The sequence below is a fragment of the Cynocephalus volans genome, chromosome 11, assembly GCF_027409185.1.
Source record: "Cynocephalus volans isolate mCynVol1 chromosome 11, mCynVol1.pri, whole genome shotgun sequence".
NCBI lineage: Eukaryota > Metazoa > Chordata > Mammalia > Dermoptera > Cynocephalidae > Cynocephalus > Cynocephalus volans.
The window spans coordinates 120,831,429-120,858,531 of NC_084470.1; the positions used below are offsets into that span (position 1 = coordinate 120,831,429).

The 27,103-nt window shown below is 35.9% G+C and overlaps 1 protein-coding gene across 4 annotated transcripts in view; it reads right to left on the reverse strand.

Moving 5' to 3' along the window:
* Positions 1–27,103, reverse strand: part of MDM4 (MDM4 regulator of p53) — a 35,259-nt gene that overhangs the window by 7,219 nt on the left and 937 nt on the right. Inside the window, exons 2-10 of one of the 4 annotated variants that reach the window (XM_063114041.1) lie at positions 18,226–18,338; positions 16,720–16,794; positions 14,120–14,253; positions 12,983–13,038; positions 9,192–9,259; positions 8,324–8,423; positions 5,856–6,016; positions 3,894–4,028; positions 2,232–2,312 (exon numbers count right to left, since the gene is read on the reverse strand). In XM_063114041.1, the coding sequence (XP_062970111.1) occupies positions 2,232–2,312; positions 3,894–4,028; positions 5,856–6,016; positions 8,324–8,423; positions 9,192–9,259; positions 12,983–13,038; positions 14,120–14,253; positions 16,720–16,794; positions 18,226–18,303 (888 nt within the window). In that variant the 5' untranslated portion in view covers positions 18,304–18,338. Of the gene's footprint in view, positions 1–2,231; positions 2,313–3,878; positions 4,029–5,855; positions 6,017–8,323; positions 8,424–9,191; positions 9,260–9,761; positions 9,844–12,982; positions 13,039–14,119; positions 14,254–16,719; positions 16,795–18,225; positions 18,339–27,103 lie in introns of those variants that run through there. The other 3 variants (XM_063114040.1, XM_063114042.1, XR_010024874.1) reach the window with 3 other exon arrangements.

The window sequence follows — 27,103 nt, forward strand, 5'->3', positions numbered from 1 at the left end:
CTACTAATTAACAAACGTTATAAAATTTGGCAAAAAGTAAGCTAAAACTAAAATGAGATTTGAAAACTACTAAGCTTACTCATGCTCTCTCTACTCTCAGGACCACAGGTAGCTAATCGTATGCCTAAATCACACTCTCTGAAAAATGAATGTTCTTGTCCTTGAATGCTAAGTAATTTTTCCCCTACTTCTCCATATTCAAATTAGGAGACACTAGAGCTCAATAAATTTTAAATGTTTTGCCTAATTCCAAGGTAGCTACCTGGAACAGTATTCAATGTGGATAACTGCTTGGATTTCACAAGATCAATGATTTGACACAGGCTGACTTGATTACTTTTAGTACTAAGGCCAAGCACTTTAAGTTTAGAAGTCATAATTCAATTGTCTAGATTGAGAGTCAGGGAGGGACACGACCATTTGTTAAACTGGGATGTTCTCCAGAGAGCCTCAAAACACTCCGACCAGCTTAAGATCCTCCATTCTCATCTGAAATGCTACACAAATACTCAAAGGAACTTCATAAAGATTTGGAATTCATAATTGATGGTGTGCCACAGTTTAATTAGCATCACTTTTTCTTTTTTATTAGTACATAAAATAATAGAGCTTATTAAATTCAATGGCATCTTTGATTTGATGAAATAAGGTCTACTGGCTTAATAGGTTTTCTGGGGCCAAGAAGCCACAGAAGTCTGATTAGGATAGAAACATTTATCTCTTATTTGTATGATCATCAACTTCACTTACTGGACCAATATGTTCCACTTTATTACTTAGCTATGCACAGATAATTTGCAATGAATTACTATCATGGTCAACAGTGGTGCAGTGGGAGTCCAGGGAAGATCAACACCAGAGATACCTAATAAAGTTTCTATCCGCAAGCAGCAAAATGTAAAATCTCTTTCTTATCCTTCCACCACCACTCTTTTTCCCACAGTGAGTCAGCTGCAAGAAGTACTAAAAGGAAAATGGGTAAATAACATGAACAGAGAAAATCAAGGTCTACACCTGAGTTGTCTATTGGTGACAAATCCATACCTATTACCTAAGAACTTAATACCAAATCTTTTATAGCCCTCCATTAATATTAATCTGTGGAAATTAAACCATTTCCTATTTGCTTCTTTTTAAGAAAGCAATGACAATATTATTTTTGTACTTCAAAAAAATTTTAGATGGCATATAGGTCTGTCTTTGGGATTACAGAGAGGTGCTTAATGGGGAAAAATAGTGCAGGAATATTCTGAATAACACTATGCCTCCAATGCATCATGTCTGAAGTTTTTTTTTTTTTTTTTTAAGGCCTTTAAGAAACATTTAAAAAATTGTTTTTCAACAATTATGAAAAGATTAAAATAGCTGGTTACCACTTCTTGTTTTCAGTGATTTTAGAAAAAGCTTGTTGCACCTGGAAATATAGTAGCAGTTTTCAGGGAGGCTTATATCATGCTATTCATTCTTTAGGTCAATAATTTTTTTAAAATGTATTTATTTACTTATTAATTTATTGAGTTAATTTGTTCAAAGCACTGTTTTAGAACATATTCACTGTCTTCAAGGAGCTAATTAAACAAAAAGTTCTCACATGGTGCTAAAACTCTTTGGAATACAATTTCTTTTAAAACCGATGTCCCCTCTCCTTAAATCTATATATAATAATATGAGTAAAAGACATGAATAAAAAATTTAATAAGATTCATGAAAGATGATAAGAAAAAAAATTTAGGCAAGACAGATTCCCCCGATTTCTTACTCTTACTGGCTAAAATTCTGGCACTGTCTTCAAGCAGAAAGGTTTTTTTTTTTTTTTAACATTTACCAGTTTATTACAAAGGATATTACAAAGAAAACAGATAAAGAGATGCATAGGGCAAGGTATGGAAGAAAGGGTGTGGAGCTTTCATGCCCTCTCCAGGTGTGCCACCTTCTGGAAACCTCCGCATACTCAGCTATCTGGGAGCTCCCAAAGAGTTTTGATGGCAAGGAGAAAGGCACACAGGAACATTTTTAGTCATCCTTTTTCAGGCTGGGAGAGAATCAGATCAAATTACTTCCTTCCCTTCTCAAATTCCAATAAAAACCTCTAACAAGATGTAAAGAAACCAATATCTCTTAGCAATTAGGAAAGGCAGACAGAAACAGGGAAAACTGCATTCTTCAACACAAGGAACTGCTGGAATCACAGCATCTGAAGATGCAAAACAGCCTTTACCAGAGATTCATACCTCAGAGGTAACTTCTATGTCAGTATCATCACTTAATGACTTAGAATCCTCGAGGTCATCATTTTTTCCCACTTCAACCATCTGTGAAGGCAAAGACACCTCATTAGTAAAGTTTACCTATTTTAGATCAGGCTATTACTGGAAAGCAAAAAAAAAAAAAAAAAAAAAAAAAGACAGTTTCAATTTAAAAGTCATATTCTGCTTCCATCACTAGCATTTAAAAAGAAGATAGCATAAATTTGAGACCAAAAACATGATTTTGCACACACCTCGCTGACATTTCAGTAGCACAAGTGATTGAAAAGCACCCAGAAGGGTTACCAAAAACCTTCTGCATTCAGAAGGGAGAAGGTGCCCAAATTTATGACTTTAAATAAATTGAGTAGAAAAGCTAAATTATGAAACATGGAAAATTTTTATCTTGGGAATGTAAGCACGTATGAAGAATGAAAACAAGTATTTTAAAATTTTACTTTACACATTCAAGAGTAAAACTAGTTAAGTGATACTCTGGCTATCCTATAAAAACATGCCCATAGACCAGGAAACAAAAAGTCAAGAAATGTGGGGAATGTCTTTTAAATTTTAAAATGTACTTGGGTGAGCACAGTGCTGGTAACACCAAGGTCATGGGTTCAGATCCCCACACCAGCCAGCTGACAAAAATAAAACAAAATTTAGAATTGAAAATTCTAAATATGAAGACCCTAGTTTTGTGGTCCAATAAAGGGAATAAAAACAATTATGAACCAATTATGAACCTGTGTATAGTAACCTTCTCATAAAAGTTCAAGAATTTTAAGGCAAATGTCGAGCCGGCCCGTGACTCACTTGGAAAAGTGTGGTGCTGATAACACCAAGGCCATGGATTGGGATCCCTATATAAGGATGGCCGGTTGGCTCACTTGGGAGAGTAAAGGGTTAAGATCTCCTTACCGGTCATCTTATAAAAAAAAAAAAAAAAAGTTTCCAAATGTCACTTTTGTCCTCATTCTACCTGCCCACAGCAAACATACCAGGGCACCCTTCAGGAACCCAAATTCTTATGACGATTTCTTAAATAAATAAATAAAGTAAGAAAGTAAAAAGGATGACCCAACTGAAGTCTGCTTTTTTGGGCTATATTTAACAGATGTTTGCTGAGAATCTTCTACGCACTGGGCACTGGATCTGCTGCCCAATTTCTTTTAAGACTTAAACTCCTATTTGAACTCTAAAATAGGTAGGAAGAAATCATCTGTCCTTCTGTTTAGGTATAAAATGGTTACGGAAGCCATTGAGATTTCCAAGAAATAAGGATTTTTCTCATAGTACAGGCTGTTGAGACCACTCAGAACTTTGCGTTGTTAGCAATGCAAGGTTTCTAGAAGAAAAAACTTCACAATAAAAGACTAGATAAGCACGAAGAAAAAAAAAGGGTACCTATTGCTTCAGACAAAATAGGAGCTTCACCATAAAACCTGAATATTTTAAAGGTAGGTTTGGTTAACTTAATGTGGACATTAAAACTGAATACAGGAAAATATTAAAAAGTAGAAAGGGGGGATTATGTGAGTAATTTGTTGTACGAAGAGATAAAAAGAGGCCTGAACAGATTATACTATGAGCAAATAAATACAATCAACATGAAATTTTTCCACAGCATACCTTTTTGTCACTTACTTTCCCTACTTCTTCACTTGTTTGTTCAGTATCAGCAGCTTCAACTTTTATTCCAACACCTAACTGCTCTGATACTGACTCATTCAAAAACCACAAGTCATCTGTAGTGTCTGAAACAATGGCAGTACCTATATCCTAATAGAAAAAAACAAACATGAGTTTCTGTGGTCAGAGATGCTGAACCAACACAAATGAACCCAAAACTCGACATCTTCACACTACATCTCCAAAGAACATCTCGCGTTTCTTCAACAAACATGTATTCATACAACAGAAATCTACTTGGCACCTACTACGAATAACTAATAAATGAATAGAGGGGTACCTGGCAAGGAATTTACTATTTTAACAGTAAATCAGGTATAACACCTGAGAAACAGTACTGAAAGGCTTAAAAGGACTCATAGTTGCTCAACTAAATAGAATCCATTCTCTACATTCCTTTCCACAGGTGGCACTCTGAGATGCTAAAAAAAATTCCACTAATTCTGACATATTTTTTCCTTTAATGTTCAATGATGCATATTGAAAACATATGAGAAATCCTGATAGTATTTTGTCCGGACACTTTCTGAACTCAAACACCTTTAGATATACAGAACTTTCTTTCTTCATTAATCTACAGACTTTTTTTTTCACATGCTTGTCTACAACATTCATGAGACAATTTATTGTTTTGCCACTGATATATGCCCATTCATTTATGCAACAAATGCACCCTAAATGCTTATTATGTGCCAGATACTATTCTAGGTACTAGGTAATGAAATGGAGTGAATAATACAAAAGCCCTGGCCTTACATTTCAGTGGGGGTAAACAGACAATAAATATATATACAAAATATAATATTTTTACAAAGTGAGACGTGTAATAGAGAATATAAACTAAGATAAAGGAGCAGAGTGGCTGGGGAGGAGGCTATTTTAACTAGGGGTGGGTTGTGTAGGGCACTACTTATAACTGCAGAGCTCCAAAACAAAAACTAAATGGACCACAATGGAAATGTGCAACATGACAGTGTTGGTGGCCAGGGATGACCTGTCTGAGTAAATTACATTTGAGCCAAATCCTGAATCATGACAAGGAAAACAAAAGGATTTGAGGGAAGAATATCCCAGAAAAAGAAAAAAACAAATTTAAGGTACCTGAGAAAGAAAGAAGTTTTGGGGTATAGGATCAGAAAGAAGCCTGGTGGGTCTGCAATACATGTAGTGAACAAGAATGAATGACAGCAGGTGAGGCAGGAGGGGGAGGGATCAGTTATGGCTATAGTGAGGAGTCTAGATTTTATTTTACTTGCTTTCTAAAGCCACAGGAGAAATATAAATGTGGCAGTGATATGATATAACTTATCCATTAAAAAATCTACTCTTTGAAAAGACTGAATTACCAGATAAAAAAGAAAAGAAACAAGTAGGCAGTTGTGGTGTACGGTTGTTACAGTACCCAGATGAAAAACAACAATGGCTCAAATTACAGTATGACAGTAGAGGTGGTCAAAGGTTAATCAAGACTTCGGATATATTTTGGATAAAGAGCTGATAACCTGAAAGACATCATTATCTCCTTGATATGTGGCTGGAATAATTGTGTAGATGGTAGATTTGTGAAAAATGAAAGCCTGGGAAAGGAGTGTTTGGTTATTTAAAAAAAAAAAAAAAAAAAATCAAGAGTTCTATTTTGAACATGTTAAATGTTAAATGTCAGATCCTCTAAGTGGAAGTGTTAAGTAGGTAGGTGGATATGGAAGGTGGGTATTTAGGGAAGAGGTCAGAGCTAGAGATATAGATTTGGGAGTCATATGCATACAGATGGTATTTAAAGTCATAGCAGTGAATAAGAATTCTTAGAGAATGCAATATGTGCTCTTGACCACATGTTGCATTCTCTAAGAATTCTTACAACCGAGAATGTTACTATTTCTAAAGGGAAAAATGCTCCCCTTCAAACATAAAATTTACCTGATTTGTCTGTAAATCTGTTGAGCCATTACTTCTGGGTGTATAGTTGTTTCTCAAGTTTCCTAAAAACCACCAAGGCAGGCCAGCTACATCCCATTCCTCAAACCCAAGGTCCAGCCTAGATGTCTCATCTTGGGATAAATTTTCTATCAAGTCTTCATCTATAGAAGTCAAATGAAAAGGATAACTATGTAATGACACTTAAGAACCAAGACTCTCTTTAGAATACTTACAACCCTCTTTAGTTTTATAAAACAGATAAAAAGAAATTCCAGAAATCAAGGATCTCTCTTAGTGGCAGAGCCCAAATCTCCCTCCCGTTTGGGTTCCATTAACAAGAAATGACACTAAAAGTAGATGATCATTTATCAACGAATATAACTCTACAAACATCTGAACAATGACATTGTTCTAAAAGAATTTCTAAGTGGTCACTTACTGGCATTTTAAATATAACTAACATTGTAATAACTAAAGAATGACTTGTTCTAGTACACAGTGCCTGATAATGGCTTATCTTCTGAACTGCAAATGGTGATAGCATATTAGCCTAACCCTTGAGATCGAAGCGAGGCGGTACAGACCATAATAATCAATCACAAGGTTGTCAAGGCACTCTCATGGGTATCACATATTTTGGGACATTTCTCAAAAATTCATGTTTTGGTAGGTAACCACCATTATAAAACACTGAACTTTAGGTTGTCCAAGTAAATACATACATATGCCCTTTCTAGATAGATATGCTCTTCTGGAGTTAAGAATCCAGAAATGCACAAATATTAAGGTCCCACATATTTTAAGTATAAGATCTCATGTTGTATATATGTGAATGACATTCAAGGCAGTTATATAAGTTTGTTGCTAACACACGAAATTCCTTTCTTTCTTTCCCATCCTCCTCCTGTCTTTTTTGTTGTGCTTTATTCTTTTCCTGTTTTCTCACTCTCTTCTACCTCTTCCCAATGCACTAGGTCTGCAGATAGCAACCATGGATGTTTAAATGTGCTGTGGCACACATGGTTGAAAGAATTTTTGTAATAAATGCATCCCTGCCAGAACATAAGTTTACCCTATCTATTTACAAATTATATCAATCCTGTCTATTAAAAGGCCTATGTCCTGCCTATGGCCAGGTACACTTCACTTGCTTTTTTTTACATACTCATTGCTGAAATAATCAGAAACCAAATTTCTGAGATGGTGCCATATTAAAGTTATCCTCATCTATTCAAGCCCTACAACTTATTGTGAAGTGAACAGAAACAGGTCATTCTTTCCACAAATAGAAATTCTGTCCTTTCTACCTATAGACTTTCTTGAAAAAATTAAACAATTTATTTCCAAAATTTCCATCACAAACTACATATGGACTCTTAAATTGGCTGTTACTATCTTTTAAACATCTTTGTGATTAGAAAATAAGAATCTGCATTTAAAGAAACAAAATTACACATTTAATATCATACAGACTGGAACAGTTCTGACGTAGCTAGGTAGCCCAAAATTCAGTTTACGTTCAAAAGCAATTTGAAGAAAACATAACAAAATGATAAAATTATTCAAATTTAATTTAAACATTTAAAACAACTTGAGCAGCATAACTTTCTGAGACATAGCTAGAGGCCTAACCTGCCACTGATCCAAGTGTGAGCCAGGTACCTAGACTAGAAGCCATCATGTCACAAAATACCTTTGGGCAATTTATGATTTTGTACATCTTTGCAAAAAAGCAAAAAACAAGCAACAAAAATATATGATTTTAGAAGACATTTTATAAAATGGGGTTTGGGAGAAACTTCCAAAATATCGGTTTTAATTCATTTAGCCTGACCATGCCATACCTAATAGAATGGCAAAGATCTGGTGACTACCATCCAAAGGGCAAAGAAACAACTAGGCTTTTTATATCTCATTCTTGGCTCTGTGATACTAAGTATATTTTGTCATCTTTGCAAACTTTAAAATCTATGAAAATTAGCCTTTATAACAAGCAGACAAACAAAAATAAAAATTCTAACAAAATATATACAGGGGTACCAAGATTAAAAAGGCCAAGCAGCCGAATTCACATATATAAAAAATTCACCAGGTGGCAAACTGATAAGTGTATAGCTATCTTTTCTAATGGAAGGGTCTTGAACCATCCCAGTAATCATGGGTTGCTAAAAGAGCACTACCACATCTTCTTCAAAGGTAACAATGGTGACTAGATTGAAAAAAGGCTTTCAGAAATGAATGAGAAATAAATATGACATATTCCCCTCCTACTTCACATGCAAAGAGACAGCATTATTATTTTCTGAATTCTCTATATAAAAGCTTCTATTATAGTCTTAATTACAGCTGGTGCTTAATATGGATAGATACCATTTCTAGAGATCATCAACAGGAAGAGAGAGAAATCGAGAAATCAATCAATCAATCAATCAATCAATCAATCCACATAGCCCTAATCCAAAACTTACCTTCTCTAAAATTTTTGCATTTATGCTGTGAGGTAGGCAGTGTGGGAATATCACCTTCTTCGGTTCTTTTCCTGGAACTAGAACTTTCTTCTGCACTTTGCTGAAAGAAGGGAAAAGTGCCTATCAGTGCAATAGAAATAACTGAGACCAGGGGATGTAGCAGTTCCATTCTGGCTCGCCAGTCAGTGTGCAACACAACGGGTTACACACAAGAAAGAAAACTCTGGAATTCACAGCAGTCATCAAGTAAAGACAACACTTCTCAACCCACTCTGAGCAGAGCTAGGAGAATCCCAAACCTGGGGGGGAAAAAAACCTCTGCACAAGGCCATCTACTGTTAAAAACAAGCTATCATATAAAGCCTCTAACCTACTACAAAATTAGGCATAATTCAGAAAACATGTGAAGCCCTCACCATGTACCAAGATGATCATAAAGTTTCCCCAGGTTTGGGGAGGCTTTAGGAAATTACCTCACATGAACTTAACTGCAACAAGCTTGTTAAAGTCTAATAAAGCACTTCCCTAAAACACCTGTGTATATACACAATTTCAATCTCTCTCACAAACACATACACAGACGCACACGCGCACTCGTGCACAAGCACACACACAAAAACCCAAAGAAAATGCAACTGGAAGAACGGAAGATCAGAAGTGCTACATCCCAAATAAAGATTCAGAGACTGGAACTCTGTTATGGGCAGAACAGAGAAGGTTCACTCTGTCCCTGGTCTGTGAACTCCCAAGAACCTTTCTTATTAAATTCTTACCACATTCAGAGAAAGGTCTTGGGAGTCCAAGATCCATAGGTACAGAGAAGGGGCCACTCTGTACAACAAAAGAAGTCACCGTGTGGTGATTTTACCTTCAGTTGGTCTTGACTTGGAATATCCATACTGTGATCCTGTGCGAGAGCGAGAGTCTGAGCAGCATCTGGATAGCAGGTAAAACAAAAGGAAAACCTTCCCTGGTAATAACCATTCTTTCCACACAAAAAGGACCTCAGCAAACAACCCTGAAGCAGGTTTGGTCCCTAGTGATATACTTCTCCGTGTTGGCTAGGCAAGGCTCTCATTTGCAAAAAAGGGGAAAAATCAAAACTGATAAAAATGACAAGGACCAAGACAGGCCATATTCAAAATATATTACCAAAATAAAATCTGGAGAAAAGTGAAAAATGACTAAAAATGTTCTTCCACAGCAAGCTTTCAAATTTTTATATGAAAAGTGGTTCATTCCACATAGGTAATAATGAAGAATATTTTTAACATCTCTTGCTGTATTAACAAATTTGCCTAACTTATAAACAGCAAAAAATACATGGCTTTTTAATTTTTTATTTTCAAGTGTTAAAGTTATTCAGGGTTATGAGATCTGAAAATCTGGAATTTTCCCCCTTGCTTCATAAAATAATAGCATCTTCATGGAAACCTACATTCTAAGTGTCAATGATGATTTCGTGGTTTAAATTCCCATCACCTGAATACAGATTAGATTTACTTCATCAGGTCTTATTCTTCCCAGTTACTATAAACATTTCCTAAGAAGGAAAAGAGGGCAGATAAAGTTTTTCTCAAGGCCAACAAAAAGAAGCAGAGAAAACAATAACCTAGTAGAGAAAAATTCTTAGATACCACATTAGTCTAAGAGAAATCTATTCCAAGGAATTAGAAAATTTTCAAGCAGAACAGAAGATTAAAAACTTGGCTACAGAAAATGAACAAACTGCAGAGAATTTAATAACCTCGGCCATCTATTATATATACTGTAACTGAGATGCACCCAAATAAGTCTATTGTGGATCAGATTCATCGGCTACTACCAGCTCCAGTGACAAAATATTTATGAAAAACATCATCCTCTTCTAATAAAGACTACCAGAGAAAGAACACAGATCATACAACTGCTCTGACAATTCAGCTGTTTTGCACAAAGCATTTTCAAAACTGTAATTATAAAGAACATTTTTTCTAGAAGCATTTTCATAGATAAATGGAGATACTTGAAAAGTTCAAGACACAGCATTTTCTGACCACAGAGATCTTCAGAGCAAAGTTCAATTAACATATAATGCAGGTAAAGCAGTCTTTTAATAAAGCAATTCTATTACTGTCATTTATATTTCTAAAGCCTTACTACCTTACAACAATTAAAAGCAAAAAGAATTTATCTGGGAAAACCATAATATAAAAAGGGATTTTAAAATAAATACAGAGTTTGTCATATCTATTTCATTTAATTAGTACACATGGGGAAATTTGGAGAAATGATTTAGAAAAAACCACCTTCGCTTTAAATAACGGCATCTTCTTCAACCATCAAAATAAAAGGTTTAACCAATTTGCAAAGATGGAAAACAAGTTATAGGAAAAGCACTTTTCTCATTTGCCTTTCAAATAAAACACATGCAACCCAACTTATAAAAATCAACAAAGATGGCCAACCACAAGCATCAATTCAAGTGCAAGTCAGAGCAGATAGTCAATCAGTATTACTTGGAGCAATCTACTGACTTTTTGATCATTGTACTATGGTTATCTACGATGTTACCATTTGGGGAATCTGTATAAAGAATATATGGGGGGGAAGAATATATGGGAATTCTATAGGAGGGTACTTCAAAAAGTTTGTGGAAAAGTAGAATTAACAGATAAAAACAAATCTTTCCATGAACTTTTTGAAGTGCCCTAAGTCTGAAATTTTTTCAAGATGACAAGAATAAAAATGTTTTGAAGATTTAATGTTCAGAGGAAAAAATGTGTCAAAAAATTCTGGGGGAGCAAATTCTGTTACAAGCAAGGGTTAAGGAGACACAGTGTGTAGAACAACAGGAAGAGTAAGAACTGGCCAGTCAGAAATCTCTTCTCTACCACTATCACTGACATCTGATCCTGGGCAAATCACTCTATTAAAAAACCTCAGTTTCTTCATCTCCAGACACTCCGCACAGGGTTGCTGTGAGGATCAGTCGAAATGCTCATTATATAATGAGCATTTATTTACAATATATGACAATTATACAGTATTTCTTTACAATATATGACATGTTAAAAATACTGCAGAAAAAGTACGAGAAAGAAAATGAGAGGAAAAAATGTGAGAATTAGATCCACTCTAGATATCCACAGAATAGATCAGTCAGAAAACAAATTCTGAAAGAGTACCTCAACAATTATAAAATCCTCCATGTACTGCAAGCCTTTAGTGACTTATCCCAGGAAAGCCACACTATTTCACAAGTGAATGGATTTCAATAAAGTGGCGTATTATTTACAAGGCCTTCCCTCTCAAACAAATGTACAGCTACACGAAATGGGTGAAGTAGGCAAAAGGCTCAACAAAACCAACAGGTCTCAAAATTTAATGTGAATTCAAAATCATGTCTTAATATGAGAGCAAATACTTTTTCCTTGACTTTATAGCATGAATCTTTATTAAAAATGGATTCTTCTCAACCTATTTATTTCAGTAAACTGTCAAAAGATGGCTAATCTAAAGCAATTACAAACTGGAGCTTTCTTCAAAGGAGAATGTTAACTAAAATCTAATTTGAAGTTCACAAAAGGACTTCATGTTGGAGTGGAGGACAAAAAATTTCATTATTTGGAAATGAGAGAAAAGATTACATTTCAGTTGTACCCAGTTTATTCACCTTTCTCTAACACACAACGACATTGGACACTTACACAAAGCAACCAGTCTCCTGCACAGACCTACTAAATTAAACTCAAAGAGGAGTGTACATAAGGTCCGGAATCAAGCAAAGGGTTAGACAGATTGGCATTCAGATAACAGCTCAAATCATTAGGTAAAAGGTTCTTGGGGAACTTTTAAAACAGATGGATTTGACTGACACCACTTGGGCCTCAAAATCTTAACACAACTGAAAGAAGGACAGGCAGACCTTACATGACTGACGTGATGAAAGAGAAGTACAAAGCACCATCTATGAAGCTTTCTTGGCAAAAAATTTAAACTTGAATCTGTTCAAGCATTACTAGTTTACCAAAAAGGGGAGGATAAAGAAACACGTTAAACAACATCACAATTCTGAGGACATATCAGGTTGAAGAAAAAAAAATCATAAGGATACAATCTGCCAACGCTAGAATGACCCATTTCTTCAACAAATAAATCACATGAGAACAAAAGGAAGGTTAAGTTTTACAGATTAAAGACACTTCTGAAACATATCAAGCAAATGCATGTATGTGGACTTTGGATCCTGATTCAAACAAGCCAAAAAGAAAACATATTTTTGAGATAACTGGGGGAAACAATACATAAACCAACTATTAGATAGGATTATGGAATTATTATTCATTTTCTTTGTTATTAATTTTGTTGAGTATAATAATGGTATTGCAGTTATATGAAGGAAAAAAGTATTTCTAGATAAAGCAAATATGACAAAATGTTAACGGTTACTACATCTAGGAAGTGGGCATCTCTCTATTCTCAGTATGTTTGAAATTTTTCACAATGAAAAGTTAAAAAACATAGTAATAACATTCTGTATGACAGGCAGTATATAGCCCTCCCAGTCACGCCAAAGACAGCATCCATCTCCACCTTGATCCTCCTTTCTTTCCCATCATTTGCCCCCTTGACCCCAAAAAACTGTTATACAAACTGAAGAAATATGATGTGACATACCTGTGGTAGCAGTGGCTAAAGTGACAAGATTCTTTCTTAGCATATCATAGAGAGGACTGTTAAAGAGAGAAAATAAAAAATTAATGCCAAATGCCACTCTGAAGATATCAGTTTTCTATTAAATATTAAATGTCTTTTCTGATATGTTATCTCTCAACTTTATCAGGTATAGGAAGGCAGAATCTTTTTCACAGAATACATTTTTTTAAATTATTTAAATACTAAGATGTTAATGCCCAGGCCCTTGTGTTAATCTGCCCCTATTAAAAAAACTGATTACATTTTATTTCATTAGCTAAAGTAACCCAAGAGGGTAGATTTCCTTTGGAAACTATTCCTTCCTTCTAGGAGTTAAGTTTTACACTTTAATTGGAGACTGGAAGTAGAGAGGAGTAGTAACAATGAAAGACAAAATAGCTCAGAAGAGGCAGTCACCTCAAAGCTGTAGAGAGAACACTGGCTCCTAGATTATTAATTAGCTTTTGGCTGTATAAGCTAAAAACCATCCATATACCCCCTGTAAGAGGAGAAAATCACACAACAGGTCAGATTAACTCTACTGTCATTCTTACTAGGCTCATCATCAACCCCAAACTGCCCAGTAATTCTACATTTCTCTCATCAGCTCATTCTTCCCCTCTTCCAACAATTTCACAAAATTCTAACCTAGCCACATCAAGCTCCCTCCTACCCTGGCCTTTACAATGATGTTCAATCTGCCTCAAGCAACTAACCCCTTCTAATCAACTCTTTAATTATCCTTCAGCTCTCAGTTCAAATTTTACCTCTTCGAGGAACCTTTCCTTTGCCCCTAACACTCTAAATTCCACGAACTCCATTTCATGTACCTCTTGTCTCTACAGCACTTATCATAGTGTAATTTTACCATGTACTGGTGTGATAATTTGATTAAGATGGAGGAAGAGCATCTACTGTTTCACTACCGTGTAAGCTCCATAAAATCAAAGCCTGTCTATGTTGTTCACTACTGTATTCTCAGTGCCTCATAGGCTATCTAACATATACTGCCCTTAAATATGTGTTGACTAAGGGAATAAATAGCCATTAATAACCTATGGAGATTAAGTGGCTAGGTATAAGCACTCAAAAAGATATACAAATCCTCACTCTTTTTACCTTGGATCTTTCACGGAGAAGCTCTGACATCCTAGTAGTTCTCCCAAAAGATCACCACCACAATATACCATATGCTGCTCCTGCTGATCATAAAGCTGCTTCACCATTATATACTGGCCTAGATAGTGCATGACCTGCATCGCAATAAAAAACATAATGCAGTCTGTCCAGCTGCTGCCAAAAACACAAATTAATTACATGGAAATCTGGTAAGGTGGTTTGTTAGAGAAAAAGATATTTACAAGAATGTCAGTGCAAAGGGTCCTACAACAGGATACTTGCTCCCAACTACTAGGTTCATTCACTCATTATCTTTCTGGTAACAGACCCAGACTTTTTAGCACAGAAATGTACTGATCTGACAATGAGAAAAAGTGGTAAATTTATCTAGTATCCCCTTAAAAATTTTCTCACCAGTCCAAATAAAGCAGTCTGTTCTATTACTAGAAGTAATAAACTTTAAATTTGCCTGGTCCATAAAAATATTTTCCAAGTCCATGGGCACATAACTCTAGGCTTTTGATGTGTGTTCACTTAATTCTTTTGACAAATGAAGTACAATGTTTAATAAGTCATCAGCACTGTAAGTTCACAAAACACAGAATCTAAGTGTTTATCAAATAAAAATTTAGTCTATCTTGCTTTTTTTTTCAGTTGACAAAATGGAAGGGAACACAGACAGGTTCACAATTCAAACCTTAATAATTATCTAATTTGTAGATGAAGCATTTTATATAACCTTTTTTATATCATCCAATTTGACACATTTTGCCTATGGACTTGGGTGAATTTTATGATAAACAAAAAAAACAAGTAAGGGGCTGGCAGGTTAGCTCACTTGGGAGAGCATGGTACTAATAACACCAAGGTCAAGGGTTAAGATCCCCATACCAGCTAGCCACCAAAAAAAAAAAAAAAAAAAAACCACATTGAATTTATTGAAAAAAATATTCTCTACAAGTAGCATATTTTTAAACTTTTACTCAATAATTAAGTTCACTTAATGATGTAAGAATTTTGCTGTCAACTGATCACAAGCAGACCAAAGCAGCTATCTTTTTTTTTTTTTTTGTCTTTTTTTGTGACCGGTAAGGGGATTGCAACCCTTGGCTTGGTGTAGTCCACAGCGCGCTCAGCCAGTGAGTGCACTGGCCATCCCTATATAGGATCCGAACGGCGCTGCGCACCCAAGCGCCGCACTTTCCCGAGTACACCACGGGCCGGCCCAGCTACCTTTATCTTTAGTCCCCAATTTCTCAGGAATTACTGGATATCTTCATAGATTTTTCCAACTGTTCCCATTATATTGAACCAATGATGTTCCTAGTGTTCCCTTTCCCCCTGCCCGACATGTCCCAGTATTAATGGATTAGCTGAGTTCTCACATCTAATCAACTAGTGAGTAACCTAGGGGGAAAAAAATGAGGAAAAGCATCCACTGGAAGAAATGAGAAGATATTCTCTATGTCCATCCAACTTTCAGAAAAAATAAAGCCACTCTAAGCATATAAAGTAGGTTCTTCTAAAACACTACTCTAAATTTGTATATAACACTATTCTCCTCATTATATCATACTACCTCAATGCACGCACTGAGAACCAAGATTTAAAAATAAAAATCAGGAAGTTCTTCATGTACTAGGTAAGGTCAAGGTTCATAATAGAAAGCTTATCATGTAAACTTGGGCAAATCTAATTCATTCTAACAACTTCGATGATATAAAAATCCAGACTTTAATAACAGTTTGAAAAAAAGTTGTATGTATCAGAATTTTAGAAATACAGTCCAAAATGATGTACTTAATTTAAAATGATAAAGGAAATAAAGCATTCTAGAAAAATCTAAAATGTCTCCTGATTTGTTTCTTTGAGAGATTTAATGGCTCAGGAGTGTGGCAGTGCTGATAGGGGTTAAGCTTGTAAGAAAAGCCAAAAAAAAAAAAAAAAAATCGATAATTTTATTTCCTGTTTAAGAAGGGTTAAATATCTACCCTACTATAAATGTAAGCAGTTCCAACAGATTAACATTTTAATACTCTTTTCCACATAACTTGTTTATGTTGAAAAAAAGAAAAAAAAAAAAAACTTCAGAAGCTAAGTAAGTTATTTAAATGCATAAGTGTTGGGCCAGCCGTGACCCACTTGGGAGAGTGTGGTGCTGAAAACACTACGTCAAGGGTTAAGATCCCCCTACCAGTCATCTTTATAAAAAAAAAAAAAAAAATGCATAAGTGTTTAAAATAACTCACAGTGCTCAGAAGAGTATCTGACACATTTACAACGAAAAACGACTGCATTTAATTCCTGCCTGGCAGCATATCCTGTAAATCATAGTGTCATTTTAAAAATCTATAAATGTTTTGTATTTTAACTCTGAGATCAATGAATTTATGATTAATTACAAGCTTATGTTCAGCTTATAATACACCTGAAATATGAAGTTCAACTTAACTAGACAGTCTTCAAAACAGAGCAAAAGCTGCCCCTCCAGTTTGTCAAGAGTAGTACTTCCTTTCTTAGGGTTTGATTTCAGAGCTACATATTTGCTGACTTCTACTTCTCGACTATTCTTAAAACAGAATTTTTTTTTGATGGCTTACCTCTTTAACAGTGAACATTTCACCTTGTGCACCTGCTGCCTGCAAAATCTTCAAAAGTGGCAGTTTTGGTCGTACCTAATATAAACATAAAATAAATCTGCTATTTACATTTCAATTAGACTGGTTTCTGAAACCATATGGAAAGAGAGAACCTCTTCAAACGCTTAAGGAAAAAAAAAAAAAACACCCTGTAGATACTTATCACCTAATAATGTACAATTCTCCAATGCAGAAAATAACTACAGATGATCTGACTACTTGCTGCCTTCCTGTAAAATCGTACTTTCAAAAGATAGCATATTCACACCTACATGGATGGCTATAATTTAAAAAAAAGAAAAAGAGACTTTTTTAAAGAAAAATAAGTGTTGGCAAGTATGCAGAAAAATTGGAATCCTTGTGCATTGTTGGTGGGGATATAAAACAGTGCAGCTGCTATGGGAAACAATCTGGCAATTACTCAAAAAGTGAAACATAGAATAACCATATGATCCAGCAATTCTACTCCTAGGTATATATCCAAAAGAACTGAGAGCCAGGACTAAACAAAATTTTTGTACACCAATGTTCATAACAGCATTATCCACAACAGCCAAAAGATGCAAACAACCCAAATGTCTATCAATGGATGAATGGATAAACAAAATGTGGTATATACACCCAAGGGTAGTGACTTTGCCATCTCTTGACTCTGACGGTAGAGTCTTTAGCCATAATTTTGTTTTTAAGATTATTTTATATTCAAATTTGTCTCTTTTATAGTCTCTTCAATTTTGTCTTAAGACTTCCCTTATTCTAAAGTTTTACAAATATTTCTTAAATTTTCTTCTAATATTTTTTATTTCACTTTTTACACTTAAATCTTTAATCTACCTGGAGTTTATTTTTGTACAAGGTTTCAGAGGTCTTCATTTGTTTTCTTCTAAAGATGGCTAATTATCTCAAAACCATTTATTATATAAGCCACATTTTTTTTCTTACCAAATCCAAGTTCTACCTTTATCATCTATTAAGGTACAGAATGCTATATATTGTGAAATGTTTATAAAAACACCATGTTATGTTAGAGGAAAAGGTCTGGAACAGGGCACATCAAATTGGTAATAGTGTTGTCTTTGTGGAGGGTACTTTGGGGAAAGAAAATGATCAAGAGTCTTTATCATTTGACAAAAAACATAAAAAGTTTGGATTTTGCTATATTTACAGTTCAAAATTGATTTTTAAAGAAAACAAAGTTAGGTAGACAGAAAACAAATTTATATAACCCAGCCCCAAATTTTCCACTAGCCATCTCTATCCTAAAACATGCTACTTTTCAAAATGTACCATTTGAGTAATCTGTAACCTCTAAATATTTATTTAGCCAATGATCAATCCAATTTTAAGAGCACTGATAGTTGACTCATTTCCTTAATATGATGTATAAAATCCTAGTCAGTGAAGTCAGCTAAATGCCTCAATTCAATTAAAAAAAAAAAAAAAAAGAAATACTCAAAAATGACTTACCTGATTGATTCGTTCTGGGCAGATTCTGCAAGTACTGTCAGATGTTGAACACTGGGCAGAGGTGGAAAATGATGTCATTTTGGCAGTGAAGAAATTGCAGTCTGTTAATACGACTAAAAGGAAAAAGAAATTTATGAAATCTGAAGTAGAAAATTCTCTTTACCACTTCCAAAAAAGCATCCAGCAGAAGTAAAAAAAAACACATATGACACATATATCACAGCACCCTACACAAATGCAATATATCCATGCTGGGGTTTTTCATACCTTCTCATCACTTTTTAGTTCAGATTCTGCAAAAAACTGAAGAGCTTAATTAAAAGTAAAAACCTCAGGTGAAGCTGAAACAGAAACAGGTTCAGGCATGCTCCAAGTTTGACAATGATGTTAATGAGTAAATTGTTTTAGCTGGAGGTCAAATTTACAATCATTACCTCTCCAATGGATATATCAGACAGTTCTTCATTATCTCCTCATCTATTGGGTGGTGCTCAAGAGCACCACCTAGAAGACAGACACAGGGCTGGGGAGTTACCAAAATGAGTAACAGATTTAAGATTCCAAGAGCACTTCAAGGAAAACTTCTACAACATGTTGGAACATGTCTTAACAAGGACCACAGAAGAATCAACATTTTCAGTATCAGTCAAAACAGCCTTTAAATGTACCAAACCCCCCAAAAACACAGCAACTAGATACATACAAAATAGTTTAAAACACGATGGACATATATCATCAGGGAAAAGATGTAGCATGAATTGAAATACAGAGTAAGGTTTAATTAATTTTTACATTGTACCTTTTCTCCTTAAAAAAAAAAAAGCTACAGAGACGGAAAATAAATTTTTAAATAAACTTGAGTTTACCTTCAGGCCTTTTTCTAATAAAAAGGTGATAATTAGTAGAATTTGTGATTAACAAGTCACATCAGGGAATGGGTGAAAGGAGCCTAGAAAAACAACTGACAAACACACTGGCTGGTGGAGGCTAAGATCCCCCCACTCTTTGAGAAGGTTTATTAGCTATTTAACAAAGTATAAATTCCTCCCTCCCCCATTAGCTTCCTTTGCTACGAAATAGGAAGCCAAATAGGATACAAGTACAATTTACAATTTTAAAGCTGGTTTTTAATTGACATTTCAAACCTTACAAATATGAAACCAATTCTGATCTCCCCAAAGCTGCTAGTCCTGTAGTCAGTCTTCCTTGTGAGAAACTCCATCATCTCAGTTGCTCAGGTCAATAACCCTGAAGCCATTCTTGATTCCTCTTTCTCTTACACTCCACACAAAGTCCATAAATAAATTCTGAAGCTGTAATCTTCAAAATATCCAAAATCCAGGCCCCCCATTTCTTAATTGCATTTGCCTCAGAGAATATAGGAATAACAAACTCAGTTTCTCCTAAACCCTCATTCAACACAGATGACTTTTGTGACCTCTGGTCACCAAGAAGTGTGGAGATTTCTCCATACCAGCAACCAACCAACTCTGCATCAGACACCAACTAAGTGTCCGCTAATTTTACCTGGAAATAGCATCAGATACCTCAGGTTAAGGCCTCAGTCCCACAAGAGTGCCCCCCATTCCTGATGCCAATCACAAGCTCCAGGTCGTTTTACCTGTGCTTCTGACCAACTGTGCTTCCCACAATCCCCTTCTCGAGTCCAGTTAATTTGCTAGAGTGGGTCACAGAACTAAGGAAAACACTTTTACTGGTTTATTATAAAGGTTATTACAAAGACTACCAATGAACACCAGATGGGAGACGCACAGAGTAAGATATGTAGAAAGGGGCACAGAGCTTCCATGCCCTCCAGGAATCTCTATGTGTTTGCTATCCAGAAGCTCTCTGAACCCCACCCTTTTGGGTTTTTATAGAGGCTTCATTACATAGGCCTGTTGATTAAATCTTTGGCCATTCACAATCAACTTAACCTTAACCTTCAACCCCTCTCTCCTCCCAGGAGGCTGGGGAATGGGGCTAAAAAATCCCAACCCTTTGGGGCCGGCCCGTGGCTCACTCGGGAGAGTACGGTGCTGAGAACACCAAGGCCTCGGGTTCGGATCCCATATACGGATGGCCGGTTCGCTCACTGGCTGAGCGTGGTGCTCACAGCACCAAGTCAAGGGTTAAGATCCCCTTACCGGTCATCTTTTAAAAAAAAAAAAAAAAAAAAAAAAAAATCCCAACCCTTTAATCCTGCCTTGGTCTTCCACATTACTACCAGCTCCCACCCTGAAGCTACCTAGGGGCTGCCAGTATCAGTCAACTCATGAGCATACAAAAAGACATTTATTAATTTGGAGATTCCGAGGATTTTAGAAGTTGTATGCCAGGAAATGGGAAAGAAGACCACATATATATATTTCACAATGCCACACCTCCTAAAGGTTTTCTTACTTCCATCCTTACCATCTAGTTCCTATCCTTCTCCTTCTGTCTTTGCTCAAATGTCAGTTTGTCAATGAGTCCTCCCATAACTACTCATTTTTAAAAGTGCATCTGCAAACCCCCAGTATTCCCTAGCTCCTTCCCTAATTTTTTTCTTCACCATCCTCATTACCAACCAACACACTGTACATTTTAATTATTTATTATGTAGAACATAAGCTCCAAGTGGGAGGGATTTGTATCTAGTTGCTCATTAATATATTCCCAGTGCCTAAAGCTGACGACTATACACATGGTAGAGTAATGTGGTCAACAGAAACAATAATAATGTGGATGGTTTCCAAAAATGGCCCCCAATGAACCACACCTCCTAACTGGCCCTGTGACTTAAGTTAATCACTAGAATGCAGCAGATGATAACATGCTAATTCCAGATCTTATTGCTTCATTTTTTGTGCTTTTGGAGGCCCTAACCCTACCAGAGACAGTACAAAAGGGCCACATGGAGAGAACGAGAGAGAGGCCCAGATGTACAGTTGAGCCAAGACTTCGAACCATACCCTCAAAAGCACCATAATTCTTCCAGCCCCAGTTGCTACCTGACCACAGCTGCATGGACAGACCACAAGTGAGACCAATAGAAGAACTGTCCAACTCAGCCCGTCAGCACACAGAATCATGAGAAATAACTAAAATGGCTTTTTTTTTAACCCACTATATTTTGTGGTGGTTATTATATAGCGTTAGGATAACTGAGACAAATAACAAAGACTCACAGAACTTTCTTTGTACCAGGCACATAAGTAAATCCATTTAATATCTAAATAGCCGTACGATGTAGATTATTATCACCTTTAATTTACAGATGAGGTAAGAGAAGCACAGAAAAGTTATTTGCCCATGATTGCACCTTTAGTAAATTGTTGCAGTCAAGATTTCAAATTCAGACAAGCTCTGAAGTCCCTATTCGGTAACATTTTGTTCCCATTAGACCTCAAATGCACAGAATTAGATTAATCATAATTTCATGCAATTGTTCATCCATACACAACTTATTTTGTATTTTTAATAATGCAGTAAGCATCCACAAACTAGAACTCTGACAATAACCTACATTTAACCGTAATATCCCCCATTCCACTGCCCTGCCTCTCAGCAACAATTTTCTTCAATCCTACATTTTCATTCCCTTGCTTTCCATATTATGTATTTTACTGAATCAAAATGGATTCCTAAAAAGTGTGTATTTTTTAGATTGTTCTTACCTTTTAAACAAGCAGGTATACTACATGTAATTTGAGGGAGTTTTGTTTTACTAAAATAGATTAATTCCTACTGTCAGGTCCCTTTAGTGCATTTTTAAAAACTTTTTTGTGATCAACTCTACATAAAATTTAGCATTTTAACCATTTTTAAGTGTGCGATTCAGTGACGTTAAGTATACTCACAATGTCGTACAACCATCACCACTATCCATCTCCAGAACTACTTCATAATCCCAAACTGAAACTCTGTACCCATTAAACAATAACTCCCCATTACTCCTCCTTTTCAGCACACAGTCACCACTATTCTTTCTGTTCTATGAATTTGCCTATTCTAGGCAGCTCATACAGGTGAAGTCATACAATATTTGCCCTTTTTGTGTCTAACTTATTCCGCTCAGTAAAAAGTTTTCAAGGTTCATCCATGTTGTAAGATACTTTATTTCATTTTTCATTTAAATTCTGTACAATAGTCCTGTGTGATAAACGTCTGAGATGTTTCTAGGTTTTCACTTTTATGAGTAGTGCTATTAACATTCTTGCACATTGCTGAAGCAATCTTTTACTCCCCAAATTCTCATATTCACCTATGCTTTCTATTAAGATGGAGGGAAAGATAGAGATCTACTAAGATTCTTAAACTTTTGTCTATGACGTTTAAATCCTTAATCCATCTGGAGCTTATTTTCTTTTTAGAGAACAATTTATTCTTTTTCCATATGGACAGCCATTTTTTCCAGCTCAGTTTATTGAACATGGCTTTCTTTCTTGACAGACAGCCACCTCTGTCATGTATCAAATTTTCCTTACATGCATGGGGGTTTCTAGCTCTCTATTCTATTCCACTGGTCAATTTTTCTATGTTTATACAATCCTACACTTACACTATCTTAATTCCAGTATCTTATAAAAAGTCTGGCTTTCTGGTATGGTAAGTCCTCTCCTCTCTGTTCCTATTCCTTTTTACAAGTGACTTGCTATTCTTGGCCCCTTGACTCCTCCATATAAATTTTAGTATCATCTTATCAAGTGGAAAAATCTCTGTGGGGATTTTGAATGAAATTACACTCAATATATAGATCAAACTGTTTTCTAATCCATACACATAATATATTCCTCTATTTATTAAGGACTTATTTAATATCTCTTAATAACATTTTATAATACTCCCTTCAGAGGCCTAGCACATTTATGCTAGATTTCTGAAACTGATATTCTACTACTGTAATACCTTCCCTTTAATTGTTTTTTAGTGGTTTTTGCAGATGAACAGAAATACAAATGACTTTCATTAATTTTGTATCCAGTCACCTTGCTACATTTCCATAATTATTTTTGTTTGTTGTTGGGTTTTTTGGCAGCTGGCCGGTTAGGGGATCCAAAAACCTGTGACCTTAGTGTTATAAAGCTGTGCTCTAACCCACAGTTAACCAGCCAACCCTTCTATAATCATTTCTAATCATTTGTCTGTAGATCCTTCTGGGTTTTCTATGTAAATGATCATGCAACAAATTTTATTCCCTCCTTTCCAATTCTCATGTCTCTAATTTCTTCTACCTATCTTACCAATCACTGCTTAAGGCCTTCAATACAATATTGAATATACAAATCAAGCATCTTTGTCTCTGACTTTAAAGGGAATGCTTCTAATATTTCCCTTTATAACATAATATCTGCTCTTTTTTTGGGGGGGGGAACAGCTGGCCAGTACAGGATCAAACCCTGGACCTTTGTCGTGTTTTATTTTTTAACAGCTACTCTTTATCAGCTTAGAAGGGTTCTTTCTTTTCCTCATTAACCAAGAATATATCATGAAAGAGTGACTTAAAAGATGGCTTTTTTGTATCTTTTGAGATAATCATGATTTTTTTGTGTCTTTTAGTCTATTAATATGGCAAACTTTGAATTTCATTTATGGATTTTCTAGTATTAAATCCTTGCACACCTGAGGTAAACCTAACTTATCATTTGTATATTATCTTTTTTTCTACACTGTTGGTTTGGATTTGCTAATATTTTACTTAGGTTTTAAAATCTATATTAACAAATAAAAAGGGTTTTAAAGCTTCCTTTGTCACATTTTTTGTCTAGTTTGGATATCAGAGTTATACGGGTCTCAGAACAAATTGTTGAGTTGTCCTTACTTTTCTATGTCTGGGGAAAAAAGTCTACAAAATTGGGATGTTCTGGTCCTTGAATGATTGGTAGAACTCACCTGTAAAACTTATAACCCAGTGTTTTCTCTGTAGGAAGATTTTTAATCATTGCTTCGATTTCTTTAATAGACATTAGATAATGCAAACTTTTTATTTCTTCTTCCATTTTTGTCTAAGTTTTGAAAGTTGCTGGCACAGGGTCATCAGTATTCTCTTTTAATCTCTCCTTTGTGTACAGATGCATCCTCCTTTCCTTCATGCCCTGATTTACTCTTGAGGATAGCTGGACTAGGGCTCTGAGTCACAGATGGTGTGGAAAAAGGTAATTCTGAAGTAATGAAGTAGGGGAGAAACTAGAGCATTATTCCAACAGTTCTCTTCTCCCACGGTTTTTATTCTCCCACAGCTGTGCCTGGCTGACTGTTTCAGGCCAGCTGTGCGGGGCAGTTCCACACCCCACCCCCAACATAGTTCAAAACAGCCCACATCACCTATTTGTCTCCCACAGTACCTCCCCTTTATAGTTCCTTCAGAAGTGAACAGGGGAAGGGGAGGTAGCAGTCATGCTAGTTCAGCATCTTGGTAATAACAGAAACTGACCACTGACAGCTTTGAAGAATTTAAACCACAACGAGTTTCTTAAATTACTTTAACATCACATAGAAAGTGTTGTGCCATTACATAGATACTGGTATAAGGGCCATGCAAGTTCAGAACAGAAGAAATTACTTTTGATGGCAAGGCAGAGGAGGAATAAGAGGGACTGGAGGTAGGAGCGGTAGTATTTTAAAATGGGACAATACTGGAAAGAATGGGAGAGAAAAATCACCAGTGAAGGCAGTGAGAAATGAAGTTAACCAATGGGCTTTGAATTCAAAGCAAGATTTTTGTCTCTTTTCCACTTAGAATCCCTTTTGAATACAGCAGAGTTAGGTAATGCTTTTTAAAGAAAAAACTGAGGCTTAAAGAAGTCAAATGACTCGCCCAGGTCTAAAGCTTATCCTTTTCCACTATAACATCTTGCCAGTTAGTAGTCACATTTAGTTGCTCAAGCCAGAAAATTAGGAGTCATCCTTGACCTCTCCCTCTAAGCCCTACTACCACATCCATCACCAAACCTTGTAGATTTAAACTCCTAAATCATTCAAAACTATCCCTTCTCTCCATTTGCATGATCACTCACTCGCCCAGACCAAAAAGTGTTATTTCTTGTCCGGGTAGCTGCAATAGATTTTAACCTGGTCTTTCTCGCTCTACTCCAATCCAAACTCCACACTACAGACAGCATCAGGTCCTGCCCAATAACTTGCTACTGCTCTAAACACATGCACTAGCCCCTCCGCACATTTCCTGTCTTATCTTGCACTGTTGTTCTCCCCGTTGCTTGCTGCACTTTGGCCACACTCATCTTTTAGTTTCTCAAACAGCCTTTACATCCTACTTCAAGGCCTTTGCACACATTGTTCCTTCATCTGGGGCACTATGAGTTCTGTACAAGACAGTTTCATCCTGAACCTTCAAGTCTCAGCTTAAACATCAACTCCTCAGTCATCAAGAGATGCTAAAACCATTTAAGTAAAAAGTTGGGGGGGGGGGTGGATTTTAAAATGCATGGAACAGGCTGACCACTTGACCCACCCCAATCTTATCACTAAAAGACAGTCCCAAAACAGTCATTCAGACATCATGTACTTCCTGATATGATGCAATATGAAAGCAACCAGCGCTACCCATTGGGTATTCTTGACCAAAAAATAAAGAATCGAAATCTTGATCTAACTACAAGTTTGTAGGGAAAATGATGGTAGAGGAATAAGTAAGCAATACTAAAATGAGGCAATTAGCCAAATCCAGAATGTAGAAAATTCTACAGGACCTAGGGCACAAGGGGCAGCTGAAGTGGCGGGATTGTTATAGATTTAAAAAACACAAAACCAGGGGGCTGACCCATGGCTCACTCGGGAGAGTGCGGTGCTGATAACACCAAGGCCCCGGGTTCGGATCCCATATAGGGATGGCCGGTTCGCTCACTGTTGAGCATGGTGCTGACAACACCAAGTCAAGGGTTAAGATCCCCTTACCGGTCATCTTTTAAAAAAAAAAAACAAAACATAAAACTAATGCAATGTGTGGATCTTGTTTAAGTCCTGATACAAACCATTTATAAACTGCCATTTTTTAAAACAATCAGGGAATTCTGAATTATGTACAGATATGAAATACTACTAAGAAACTTAATTGTAGCAGAAAGGCTAATTTAAAATCCTTACCTGAGATTTTTTTAAAAAACCTCTTTTACCTAAAAATAAGAGATACATACTAAATACTAAATTACTAAAAGGTAAAATGACACATCTGGATATGCTTTAAAATATTTATTAAAAAGGTGGGAAAGATAGAAAAAAATATTGCTTTGAGTAAATAGGTTTTAATTACCTTACTGAATAGTACACAACAAATATGGAAGAATTCACATAAAAATTCTTTGTAAATGTATTATATCTTGAAAAAAACTGGTACTCTTAGAAAATATCCCAGTTACAGCAAAAGAATCGGTATCACTAGCCTGTACTGCTTTGGCTCTCTGAAGATGTGTTTCTTTCCAACTAACAATAAACTCTAGGGACAAAAAAGGAGGGGAGGGGGGATATGGAGGAAAAAAAAGAAAAAAGTGAAAATAAAATAAAATAAACCCTAGGGATGAATATAGAGAACTGAAAATAATTTGCCTGCTTTTAAATAAATGAGGGAAGTCCTTTTTTCAGTTTGCTTCCTCTCAAAAGGGCTCTCCCTCAAGAAGGATGTATTTTTTGACAACAGTCTAGGGATGACTCATTCCACAATATAACAGAAATAGCAATATACAAAGCAAGCCAAAATACCATGGTTTTTCAAGGCCTTTTATGCACAAACTGCTATCCTAAATGGGCCTGGAGAGCTGACTCAGTAGGCACTCCCATTTCCAGGAACTCGCCACCCTCACGGGGTACGTGCACATAAGCTTTCGTGATCGGTGTCCAACTTACTTTCCACTCCATCTTAGTACTCTTTTCCAAGTCTCCA